Source organism: Leptinotarsa decemlineata, unplaced genomic scaffold (assembly GCF_025532065.1).
Source record: "Leptinotarsa decemlineata unplaced genomic scaffold, Ldec_3_MD MMD2_tig00026354_RagTag_RagTag, whole genome shotgun sequence".
In the NCBI taxonomy this organism is placed as follows: domain Eukaryota; kingdom Metazoa; phylum Arthropoda; class Insecta; order Coleoptera; family Chrysomelidae; genus Leptinotarsa; species Leptinotarsa decemlineata.
The window spans coordinates 15307371-15321295 of record NW_027412702.1 but is presented as its reverse complement, the minus strand read 5'-3'; the positions used below and the strand labels follow the sequence as shown (position 1 = coordinate 15321295).

Genomic DNA, 13925 nt, shown 5'->3' with positions numbered 1-13925 from the left:
TCATGGTTATTTTTCAAGAATGGTCTTTGAAAAATAAACAAGCTAGAGAAAATTCACTCATTTCAATTTTGAACTGGTGATCCCAATAAACACTTACTTTCGTAATATTATTCATAATAGTAGGTCGTTGTGCTTGTCTGTATATCCCTTTCATTAATGATTTTTTTGAAAGTGTACATGGAATTCCACTTCAATCGAAAATCTCAACTTGCAGTCATCATAATTGGACCGTGCTCGATTGCAAACTCCTTGATTGGGTTCAAAATATTTTCCTACAATCCTTGTTGTGGAAATATTGAATAAAGTAGACTCCACAACATCCTGACAAGCTTTTCATCCATGCCACCGAGAAAGAAGTGTTGTTGACAAAAAATTTAAATCGAAGACACTTATTCCGATGAATTTAACAAGAACTTCTTGAGAAATAAGGTGGAGAATCGAGCTTACAATTTGGATAGAGAAAAAATAATGAATCTCTCGAAGCCAGTGAAACCTTTGTCTGTTTCATCAAACTGGACAAGGACCTGACTTCAAGGAGGGATGGCAATCTTTCTAATTAATTGAATGAACTCCTTTTTGAAAACGTGCGTACAATTAATACTTGATTGAATTCAAATTTTATCCAAACAAGACGAGAAAAATATTATATTCTTCTTGTTTTTTCCTGATTGATTCGGCCGTTACTTGATGAAAATCCATAGTAATTTCAAAAACTATACCTCACGATTTGATCTCCACAAACTTTATTTGAAAAATATATCACAACATGTTTCGCTAAGACATTAGCTTTTTCAAGTGATTTTAAAAAAATCTTATAATCTAACTGAACACATCATTGAATATTTAGAATTCTTATATTATCATATCTTAAGCGATCACCAGAACGGTTTTCGAAAAATCAACAGGTAACCTTCCTATATGTACAACCCACATCATGAACAGTGCAACAGAGAAACATGTACGAGTCTCGGGCTGATTCAAAAAATGCTCCATTGTGAGATTTTTTGAAGTGATAACTTCTTATGGGATGGTAAACCGCTTCGTTACCTAACGCGTAACGGCGCCAGTTTGTCTGGGTTCCCTTTATCTCACGCATACGTCAGTGGAAAGCAGGCCCTTCTCTCTAGTTGAATTGACGATCAGTGTTCAGTTTGCGTTAGACTTTCACTGTTGACAGTATTATAAAAATCTAACCAGCAAGCACATTATACTCTTTCATTATAATAGGGGAGCCCAAGCGGGGATTTTGGAATTTACTAGAGCGCGGCAGATTAATATACAGGGGGATACCTTGTACCTCCACCTTGTACCTCATATGTACCTCCACCATATATGAGCCCCATATATAAGGCCGCCTGTGAGGGATAAAGGATCAGATTAGTAAAAAAAATTGATCATCAGAAATTCTCGTGCGCGTCAGATTAAGGTAGGGTGGGTTAATTACCTGCTGAAAAGTGTATATTTTAGTAATCTGACAATTTGAGAGTGACGTAAAGAAAGGGGAGGGCAGCAAAGTTGTAAAAAAATAACGTCATTTCGACATGCTCGAGCGTAGCTAACTTTTTTATTTTGAAGGAAATAATTCTAGGATAACGAAAAATATATAATCTGACGATTTCCGCAAGCCGAAATAACAAAAATTCGTCAATAAAGTTCAATGCGTGCAGCTATGTGATACCTATATTTCCCTCTCCGAGTTTCTATTCCTCTATTCTCTATTCACTTTTTCTCTATCTATCACTCTCTCACTCCGTCCCCACTCTGAATTCTGTTGCCCTGACCATCACAGCTGATCACAGAGACTCGTTCGTGATGAAGATGAAGATGATTATTAATCAATTATTTGATGGATGTAGCCGTTACTACGTGGTAGGAAATCATAATGAAGAAAAGAGAAATTAAACTTTCTATGTTTTTCACCACTTTTATTTGTAATTAACGTTACTGCAGTTTCGTCCTTTAAGGACATTTTCAAACTTATATATAAACTTATATAGTGTACTTATATATCGTATAACTTTGAAAATGTCCTTATAGGACGGAACTGCAGTAACGTTAGTAACAAATAAAAGTGGTAAAAAACATAGAAAGTTTCATTTCTTTTCTCTTCAATAATTAATCAATTGATTATAAAAAATTACATTTTTTGAGCATTTTTTTAATTATTTTCTTATAAATGCAAGTATTCTATTTAAAAAACATACACTTATTTATTTGCATACTATTTCCTGAGCTTTTCAAATAATTAAGTTCAAAGAATTGAAAAAAACTTCAAAAAAATATTGTTTTTGTCAAATTATGAGACAGCACGTCTAAAACATAAAGATGAACCATATATATCTTAATCTAACGCGCTTGTGTATTTCAAAATAGCGAATTTTTTTTGCACATTATAATAATGGCCGCGAGTTTGCGTCAGATCGAAATCGTCAGATTATTGAATCGGAGCTTTTTTTGTTGCACTTAACACCCCCTTAGAAAATCTGACGAACTTGATTAAATTTTTTTCTTTTCACTTTTAACCCTTACGTACAACCACCCACATCATGCAAACGATCAGATCAGATTAACATACCAACATTATTAAAAATTCGTAGGACATTGATGCTATCAATATCTGACGCGCTCGAGTATGTCCATGCAACAGTATTTTTTACATATTTAAAAATCTGTAGCCGCTTCCCCCATCGATGAAAAGGTATATATTATATAATATGTTTTTCTTCTCATCATCTAAGTTTTGCAACCTAATATGTCTCAATGACACTCGAGTAAATCCCCATTTTGCATCGTGGCCTCCCCTGCTATTATGTGAAACGTGGCTGATATTATGTATGTACACTATCAGTAACATTAATCAATCGTATATAAGTGACAAATGTCTTATAGTAGCTATAATATATGTACATACACAAAATAATCAATGAAAGATAGTATAAATTTAAAACTTTTCCTCATATTATCATATTAACATACATAAAATTCGAGTATCAACCTATTCTTTCCTCAAGTTGAACAATTTCAATATTTAATACTTCAACTCAAACTAACTGACTTTTCTGGATAGAATCCAACAGCTTCAGGGTATGCTTAGGGGCGGAGCTCCATACATGAGAACAATACTCCAAAGAAGATCTGATCTGAGTTTCATGAAAAGTTGCTGAGGTGTGTACAGTTTTCTGGTTCAGAATAGTGTTTCAAGCTTTTGAGAAGTAGCCTTTGCAAATCCAGCGATATGATTGTGCCAAGACATATTTGTGTCCATTTCAACCCCCAACAAACTTATCAAAGCAGAAAGTGGAAATGTCTCCGGTTCGGAGACATTTATCTTTTTGGAAAAAACCGATACCTGGGTTTTCCTGGCATTGAACCTGTTTATTTCCATCTCAATTCGACATGTCTTCTAGATCCTCATCAAGATATGTAACCTCCTGCTGCGGGTAAAGATGTGCATCTGCAGCCGATGTTCTGGATGTACACTTTTCCAAAGAAACTCTCATCAGGATTGAAACAAAGCCCTGGATTTTTCTCTATAATACTTTCATTTCTTAATTCATAATTTCATAAGATGTGAGGAATGGATGAAATAAATAGGTTTCCTGGAATCTATAGGATAATTACGGAATACTAAAAAGCGTCAATCCTTGCAAATAATCATAACTCAATGTACTGAATTCAAGGATCACATACTATTTAGGATATTGTTAAAATAATATTTCAAGAGCCATCTTGGAATAGAGTATATTCTCATTCAAAGTTTATATTACATTCAATTATATATACAGGCAAAATCTATAATCAACAGTTTCACCAACTTAGTTGGTGAAACTGCTCCGAGAAGAGTATTGCAGTTTTGGTCTTTATGAAAACTGCTTGTTTTAGATTTTCTGGTGACCATCACACACAAAAAAGTTTTCAAATCAGACTAGAAATTCCAGAAATTAACGCTTTCAAACAAACGAAAATACACTTACTTAGCATAATTTTCACGAAGTGAAAATATCCTTTGTTTGATTTTCTAATTTGATGGATATTTTCAATAAAGTCAGACTTATCTAGCTCTTATTATTTTAGACATACTATTCAATGAGTTTCATTGAATTTCAACATAATCTGTGTCTTTCAGAAATGTTTGCTTTCTTTAACAATTTACGAGAAATCTTCTACCGACTTTTATGCTGATTATGACATTAATTGGTTCAACTATGAAATTCCTTTTCTCAGTTTCTCGACTGACGCTGTTCATAATTCTTTATCTGGATTGTTGAATAATCAATGGAATATCATAAAACGTTAAACTTCAAACCCGTATGCGAGAAAGAGGTTTTCGATATTATAAGATTCCTGAAAAATACAACTTCTTCAGGTGCAGACTGTATATTCACCGAAATGATAAAAAACATAATCTACACATCTCTATACAGAGTTACCTCCTTTGAAATTGATTACTTCCTTCCTTTCTTTGGGAGATTCCTACATTTTTTAGTATGAAGATGAAGAATTAGAAAGCCAAAATGAATTGATGGATGTAGCCGTTACTACGTGGTAGGAAATCATAATGAAGACAAGACAGTTGAAACTTCATATATTTTTTACCACTTTTATTTGTCACTAACGTTACTGCAGTTTTGTCCTATAAGGACATTTTCAAACTTAAACATTAAAAATGGACATTTTCAAACTTATAAATGTTTAATGTATAAGTACATTATACATTTTTAATGTATAAGTTTGAAATATCCTTATAGGACGAAACTGCAGTTACCTTAGTTACTGCAGTACTAACGTTAAAAAAAATAATAATATTTATTGATTTCTTTAGGACATTCTAATATACATATATTATTTTAAAAATATATAAATGAATGACATAAATAACAAAAATGATGATATGATAGAAGAAAAAAAATAATGAAAACCATTTTTCAATGATTCCAGAATGGTTTCAACATGAGGATATACATAATAAATATATTACCAAACAGAAAAAAGAAAATCAAATATGATATTTTATATAGTTCATGAGTTTTTTTTGATTGAAAAACATTTATTGAATTTTTCAACGGAATTGGGAGTTTGTTATACTCATTCAAACCTTTATAAAATAAAGACTTCATCGTACTAGTCAAATTAATTCGAGGAAGGTGGAATTTTTGGGAGCTACTAGCTCTTGTTAAGTGATTATGGATTTGAGATTTATATATACAGAATTCTTCAAAATGAGTTGGAAGCAAGTTATGTGTTAGTTTGAAAAGGAATATCATTGCTAACTCGTACATACCTATTCACTTGTAAAATAATCCTCATTCCACGATTGTGTAACTTTTGTAAAGCCGATACCTTATTTTGGTCAAATGAGTATAACAGACTAGCACAATAATCAAAATGGGGTTGGATTATATAATTATATAATGTAATTTTTGAGTACATCGAGAGCTGAGATGAAATTCTTGAGAAAAAATATATTTTTTGAGTAATTTTTCTATATACCTATACCTATATACTATATATATATATATATATATATATATATATATATATATATATATATATATATATATATATATATACCTATATACTATATATATATATATATATATATTCACTTACGAATATATATATATATATATATATATATATATATATATATATATATATATATATATATATATGAATACAGAGATATAAATATTAACGAGTGTGTATGATATAAATCAAAAGGGGAAAATTCGTGGACAGAACACTCAAAAAATAGGGCCAAACCGCGGACACGTGTTTCTGGCTATTGGCCTCATCAGCCAATTGCAAAGATGGATAACAACTGGTTACCAAAAATGAAAAACATTACATTTGCACGGTGTCACCGTGCAATATATATATACTATATATATATATATATATATATATATATATATATATATATATATATATATATATATATATATATATATATATATATATAATCAAAATGAGCATGAAGAGATAAACGATTGATTATCCACCATGAAACCTAAGTATTTGAATTCACTTACCTGCAATTTGTAATCTTATGTTGAGATTGTTGATGACTGATAGCTTATAGCCAGTTGATAAGATCATATATTTTGTTTTGGAGGTGTTGAGTTTTAATTTATTGCTAATCATGTACTTGAAAACATTTCTCAGTTCATTTTTCTTTTGATCAGCTACTGTTTCTATATTATCTCCTGAAATTGATAAAGTGTCGTCTGCAAAAAAGTTCATGAAATCACAACCATGGATGGTATCTATATCATTCAGGTAGATTAAAAATAATATAGGTCCCAAAACACTCCTCTGAGGTACCCCGAAAATGACATCGCGAGATGATGACACTGAATCCTTTATGCGATCAATTGTCTCAAAAGCTTTTTTAACATCTAAAAATACGGTTATGATATAATGTCCCTTATCTATTGATTCTTTCCATTTTGATATTGTGACTTGTAATGCAGACTCACATGAATGATGTTTTCTGAAACCTGACTGATATTTTAGTGAAATATCATTATTTTCTAGATATTCAATGAGTTGATTATAAACTGCGAGTTCTAATATTTTTTCAATACAAGGCAAAGTGTTGATTGGTCTGAATTCCCAAGATTTATTTGTGTTAGGGACTTTCTGAATTGGCACAAGGACACTGGTCTTAAGCTCCTTCGGGAATCTGCCAGTGCTCAAAGACGTATTTATAAAATTCAACAATGCATGTCCTATAACACCAAACGTTTTTTTAATAAGTTTGCAGTTGAGTATTTCACTGTTGTATCTAATTTCCACTCCGTTGATCAATTTAGACAGATCTGCTAACTCCAACACTTTGAATTTCTCGAAGGAGTTGTTATTCGATAAAACATTGTTCTCATGAAGTGAATCAGATTGATCAATAGTGTTCAGAATTTCTTGTACGCTATCAATAAAATAATTGTTAAATGATTCTGCAATATCTAAATTATTTTTATGAATGACTGACTGACCATTTATTTTGAAATAAATACCATCAGTAAACGTATTGCTATTAGTTTTTGGACTTACAAGCTGTTTGTTTTCCACATAATCCTCAGATTTGACCTATTTTGATCAATTTTATCATAATAGTGTTTTTTTATTTGAGTTTCAGTAAATTCACACATTTATTTTTGAGCATCTTGTAAGCCCAATCTCTTTTGTCACAATGTATTTTAACCTCGTTGTCATACCATGGTACACTATTTAACTTCGAAGTATATGATCTTTCTGGTGCAATTGAGTCAACAACTGACTCACACTGACTTTTGAAGTCTTCAAAAAATATATCTACATCAACACAGCTCAACAAAAAGTTACATGATATCAAACTCAAGTTAATCCTGTCCATATTACAATCATTGAAGTTTCTGTATGTTTTTGTGATATTTTTTGCTACATATATATTCACAAATATAGTTACAAACAAACATAGAAAGTTTCAAATCTCTTTGCTTTATTAACATTTTTTATATGAACATGGAGAAGTGGAAAGATATAATGCTTTCTCGGAAAAATGATCTCACCTCAAAAATGTTCCTCTTTCAATATGAACGTAATAATTCCTATGTCTGGGAATAATTTATTCAACCTTATGAATGTTTTCACAGACTATCGTAACGAAAGCAGATTTGTCTCTTCCAGTGATATAAAGTCGTAATTTTATGCGAGAAATTAATGTTTCGTCTCTAAGTTGAAGACAATTGTTTTGGACCCAAAACTTCTTGAAGTACGAGTACAATTGGGGATGATATATTTACATGTCGACGCGTCGAATCTTGTGGGTAGGCGGATTGAGACCAACAATGAAACCTGGGAAGAGGCAGATTGAGACTCCAGTGAAGTCATAGCGTCTTTGAAAATGGCTTCAAATTCAAACGCAAAACGTCGATCAACCAAAAACACCAGACGCGGTTCAACCCGGACTTTAGATTATCATAATTTAGGCTATTCAAACAATTAAGGTGAATTTTCAATTTTTGTGGGCTACATACATTCGATTAGCGAATTTTTTTCAAGTTGGTACACTCGTTTCAAACTAGTGTTCTCAGTTTAAGCTGTTTTGCATGTTCAGCTTGTTGGTGAGAGACATACACCTTAGAAGTGTTCTGCGTTTTTCTAGTAGTATTGAATACTCGAAAATACTTGAAATGTGACAGTGACATACGGTGATTGTACTCTGAATCAGAAAAATGTTTACAAATGGTAATGTTCGCAGAAGGTCGGGAAGATGTGAGTAACAACGATTGCCTTGTACGCCTCCGCACATCAATGCCCGATGAAAATGTTGAGAAAGTGTACAAAATTGTTGAGGAGAATTGTCGAATCATTATTAGAGAAGTTGCTGAGTATGTCGGCATATCGGTTGACTCATGCCATGCAATTATTTCCAAAATGTTGGGCATGTGTTCCAAAATTGATGAATTTTGATCAAAAACACCGTCGCATGAGCATTGCTCAGGAATTGTTGAATGACGAATTGGAAAAAACGCTGACACAAGTGTACTATATCTGAGGGGGAATACTTTGAAGGGAACAAAATAGAAATTGATGAATAAATGATTTTTTTTTTTTGGAAAAATGAAAATTTACCTCATTTTTTTTAACAGAGTAGTATGATAATTTTATTGGACCCCACGAGACATATTTCGGTGTATCCTTTCCGAAGCTCTGATCTTTCAGATATATTCCTCACAGTCGTAGGGGGCTGTGAAGAATCATTCTTTAGAGTCGTAGTGGGCTGTAGAGAATCAATCATACCTCAGAGCTGTAGGGGACTGTGTGGTATGGTCAAGTTGTTAGAAACGCAAGTTTCTAAATACACAAAAAAGAGTAGTATATTTTCAACGAGGTCAACCTCGTCAATAACCAATAAGGTTTTTGGTTTTTCCCTGAAGATGATAATAAACTTTGACGAATATGTGTTATGAGAGTACTTTAATGAAATGAATTGAAACACTTTTGTCTAATTACCACTAGTTGACATAACATGAATTATCCGCGTTTAGCTCGATGGTACACATAGATTTCGCAATCCCTTTACATGAAAAGAAGTTCCAAGGCAAACTAAAAATAATTAAGCAAATTTCAGTACACAATCAGGTACCAATTTCTCTAAGAGAAAAGATAATGTGAGGTAAAACTCACAAAACACTTATAAGTATATTATACCCAAACTGCCGAGAACACAATATAGTCAAGTATAGTAGCATCAACTATGCCAGTAAACTTTCAGAAAATATTCAAAATCATTTCTCTAAATACAAAGTATGAACATGAGTAATAATAATTCAGGTAGAACCCTGTTTAATGAAAACCCAAACGGGATATAAAGAAAAAATCAGGTATATAAAGAATAGTGTGGCGAATGCTCTGCAGTATATACAGGCCAAACCGGTAGAAATTTTGACACAAGGCTGCGTGAACACGTCTGTTTGGACAAAAAATCTACAATGTACGAACATCTTCAAGAGTCAAAACACAAGATAAATGAAGATAACCTCAAAATCCTTCACATATGTAATGAAGGAAATCAAATGAATCTGTTGGAAGCCATGGAAATTAACAAATCAATCGAAAACCAGAAATATATACCCCTAAATGAGTAACTCTATTTATGTAGCTCTCCTCTCTTGAATTCATAAGTTTAACATCCCCTAGAATTTTCATTGGTTAATTTTAAAGTTGGCAACCTCATTCACTCAACTACCTGTCTATCAAATACCTGTCCTTACTCCTGTTAAATCCGGGTGTCAAAACTTCACAGCTCAGTTTTATATTGGATAATGGAGTCAAACCCGAAACCAGTCGTATAAATAAAATCAACTAGTTGTAATTAGACATTTCATTAAAGTGATCATGAATTACCACAAAATAAACAAGTCATCAGTCACACATATTATAAGAGTACCTTGAGTTATAAGAGTACCTATACGTTCGTCTGCTGTTCACCTGAAGAAATTCACAAGTTTTTTTCTCAGCTATTCAGCAAATACTATCCTCCAACTATAATACGTGTTTTGAATTGTTCAATAGTTGCTTAGCTACGTACAGATTTATTCTTCTGTAATTGATCAATATTCATTCATCATTTATCACTTCTCATGTATTGATTTCAAACTGTATATCCATATTGGCAAATGAAGTCAGGCACTTTGATAAGCCAAGGTCTTCAATATTATTGAAGAGGACCCCATTATTATTGTCATCATTATTATTATCATTATCATTGTGATGGAATTGGCTGATACATAACGCATTCAAATAACACTTCATCGTGAGATTTCCACTCTGGACAGTACAAAACCGCAAAACGTGCTGCGACTTCATAAGCTATTCAGTGAATATCGCACAATGATGTGTTGCTTGAATGAATTATCATCAACCTGAAATAATTTATAAATAGTAGAATAAAAAAATTACAAAGTACATTTTCCACATTGCAACAAAATGAAAGAATAAAAAATCCATTGAAATCAACAGAAAATGAAATTCAGAAGCGAAATCACGTACGATTCCAGACGCTGAACTCTACTTCAAAAGCAGCAACCTCATCCACCCAGGGGGCTTTATCGAGATCGGATCATACCGCTTCGTCTGTAGAACAGCAAATGAAGAACTCGCGTTCCCTGGGGCTTCAGCACGTATTTTCCTGCACGGCCTTGACCAAAGAATCGTCGTACCTTAACCAACAGTTGTGTGGAAGGCATCGGTCTTGTAGTGTCCAATGTTGGCATTTTTGACTTCGTGGTAAACGACGGCGAAGAGCTTGTACTGCTTCTCTGTTGGAGACTGTTTCTGACGATACCAATGTCAAATCAATCTCCAAGTCGAATCCAAACTCCAAAGCCTTGATAATCTTCGTGCAACCGTTGTGGCAGTATTCGAAAACCTTCAGATACAATATGAGGACAACGGGAAGTTTGCAAAGCATAATTTGCTCCCAATGCCTCAACCTTCTCCATAGTTTTCGACGAAGTCAGACCCTCTAAACTGTTCTTGGTGACTAGTACCTTCAGCGCTTCTCTGACAGTCTTCACTTTCTCAATATTGAGTGGCAGGGTGAGGAAATGCTGGATATTCTCAGTAATGTGGTCCCCGGTACGATGAATGCTCGACTTTAGTTGCCCCCCAAGATGTCACTTATCGGTGTGATGGTCCTTTATTTTTCGATTCTATTGCGTTCCATCCATTATTTGAATCATTGCTCAAAGCGGAGTCAACAAGAGGTTGTTCATCTTCAAAGTAATATTCAACCAACTCCTTCAGTTCTAACATTTTATCATTGAGTCCATTCAATAGAAAACCTAGAAACCTTTCCGCATCTTGTTGTCTACCCTCGATCCAGTCAGTCCGCATGTTAGGCAAAATCTTATAAATTCACATCGGACATCAATATCAATTGGCGACAACAAAAGGTATTATCAGGAAGAAAAATCTTTTCAATATTATTGACTAATTTGTATTTCATTCATACTAAATCGCCACTTGAATTTCAAGAGCATTTTTGATGATTTTAATTAATAAATTAATTTCAGATACATTTATTTTAGGTGATTGTGGACTCATCATCTGCCTGAACATTGACACTCTAGTGTGACTGCATTTCATAAATTGGATTTATCTATTGGTTATCGCCAACGCATTTGTTGTTATTATAATAAAACTCTATCAATTGATTTAGCACAAATTTAATTTTGCAAACCGCCATTCCGTCAAAAAGAATGATAAGCGAGTTTGAAATTTTTATGCAAAAATAACAATTTAGCAATTAAAATCAAGCCGTTCAGGAATTTTTCTGAGATATTTCTCTCCACGAATTTTTAGAATTTTTCGTTACCTTTTAGAAGCTCTTGGCGAACTAAAATACAATATTCAACTCACCAGACTGCATCGAAAATGACTCGCTCGCTTCTGCTCTCCTGAAAAATTCCACGCAATAAGTTTCAAACTACCCGACGTTGTTCCGCGATTCAGCGGAGACGCCAAGCGTACTGACGCTCTCAGACGCTTTCGTCGATTGTTACGAAAGGATTTCTACTTTCCGCGAAAGGTAACTTTCGAATCCTAACTGTCCCCACACATGCGCCAGACATACCTATGGTGGAATTAGGAGCAAATTCGCTAACGTGTATGTTTTTGCGGAAAGGTAGCAACAGGTTTTGTTTTGCATCTGCCGCATTAATTTTGAGTTATTTAATGATCCATACTTGTTGGAGAAAGGAATGAAATGTGTAGCGGAATATGTTTTTGTTGCTGTTTTTATGGAACAATATGTCATACCGGACATTTTTTCGAATCCACTTACGCAATGAATGTGTTGAAATTAGCGAGGGAGCTAGTATTCTCAGTAGTTAATAACAATAGTTACTTCGCCTTTCTTTCAATACTGTATGGAAATACAAAGAAGGCTGTAAAGATTTTCTACCTTACTTCATACATGAGATGTTCGAAAAACTGTTTTGCGTGTTCAGAGATTTTCTGTCACCAAAAAAATAGATCAGAAAATTCGCATCAAATTTTGTGTAAAAAATAGATTTGAGTACTCACAAAAATATTGAAATGTTGACAGAGGCGTACGGTGATTGCACTCTGAGACAGAAAAATGTTTACAAGCTCTTCATAGAAGATCGAGAAAATGTCAATGACGACGCTCACCCTGGATGCCCCAATACATCAACAACCGATGAAAATATTGAGAAAGTGAAGAAAATTGTTATGGAGAATCATCGAATTATCATCAGAGAAGTTGCTGAGGATATCGGCATATCCGTTGGCTCATGCCACGCAATTTTTTGGGCCCAAAGCTTATAGCACTGAAGTTCGTTCCAAAATTGCTGAATTTTGGTCGACCGGTCGATCGCGATCGACCGGTTGGCCACCCCTGCTTTATACACTCCATCTCCGAAAAAACGTTCCCTTTCTAACCTGAAGCTGATATTCACCACAACTCTTCAAAACATATTGTAATTCTTGAGATTAAATTACTCCATCTGTCACTGTCTCCCGGACTATTCTAATTTTATAACATCAAATTAACGGCTCATGAAAGCTGACAGAAATAATTCACAATTATTATCATTTAGCAGTCATTATCTAACTATGTAGGCACATTAATTTTTAATTCAAAATTGTTCGTGAAACAATGTATTTTTCAACCGTTATTCATGTGTTTGCTTCTCATTTTAGAGCAATTATTCAAATCACTATCAATATATCCTTCATGATTCTTCCAATATAAGATGCAAAATAACTCATACAAATGATTTCATTATATGAAAAGTAAATATAGATTATATTAAAACATTATTTTTTCATCTGAAAAAATTGTAAGGCATCTTGAAATAACAGATTAGATTTTCTATTAATACCGTTGAAAAAGTAATATTGGAAAATATAAAACTGCCGATGTATATAGACGATATATTTAGGCTTTTCTAGTTCGATAAATCTCAAATTTGAGTGTAAGATCAGAATCAACGACGTGATAATCTCAAGAAACACTTTTTTGTAATATCATCCATGATAAATATATCAGTAATGAAACAGTGATCATCAGATTCTATATAACTCATATAATCATTATTTACTCGTAGACTTCAAGAGGAATATTAATCCTCCTCTTGAAGATGATCACTTGGTGATCGAAACACGTGTCGAGGTGTTAAAAATAACGATTTGGTGTTGGGAAAAAACTCCAGTAATATTCATTACTACACCAAAGGTTCCAAACAATGCATCATAATATAGATTTGTTGATATTTTGAAAAATTATCTAACTCCCAAAGTAATCATTGGGAATATTTTTCAGTCACACGTTTTTGGCGAAATGAATATATGTTCACTTCGTAACATAGGACATCAACTGTAAATAAAATCTATGAACGAATCTATTGCTCAGT

General features: G+C 33.2%; 1 protein-coding gene across 2 annotated transcripts in view; it reads right to left on the bottom strand.

Moving 5' to 3' along the window:
• The window catches only part of Pdfr (Pigment-dispersing factor receptor), a 204470-nt gene extending 192359 nt beyond the window's left edge, over positions 1-12111 (bottom strand). The window contains exon 1 of one of the 2 annotated variants that reach the window (XM_074184423.1): positions 11908-12111. In XM_074184423.1, the coding sequence (XP_074040524.1) occupies positions 11908-11917 (10 nt within the window). In that variant the 5' untranslated portion in view covers positions 11918-12111. The remainder of the gene's footprint in view (positions 1-11907) is intronic. The other variant, XM_074184422.1, reaches the window with a different exon arrangement.
• Between the last annotated feature and the right edge of the window lie 1814 nt (positions 12112-13925).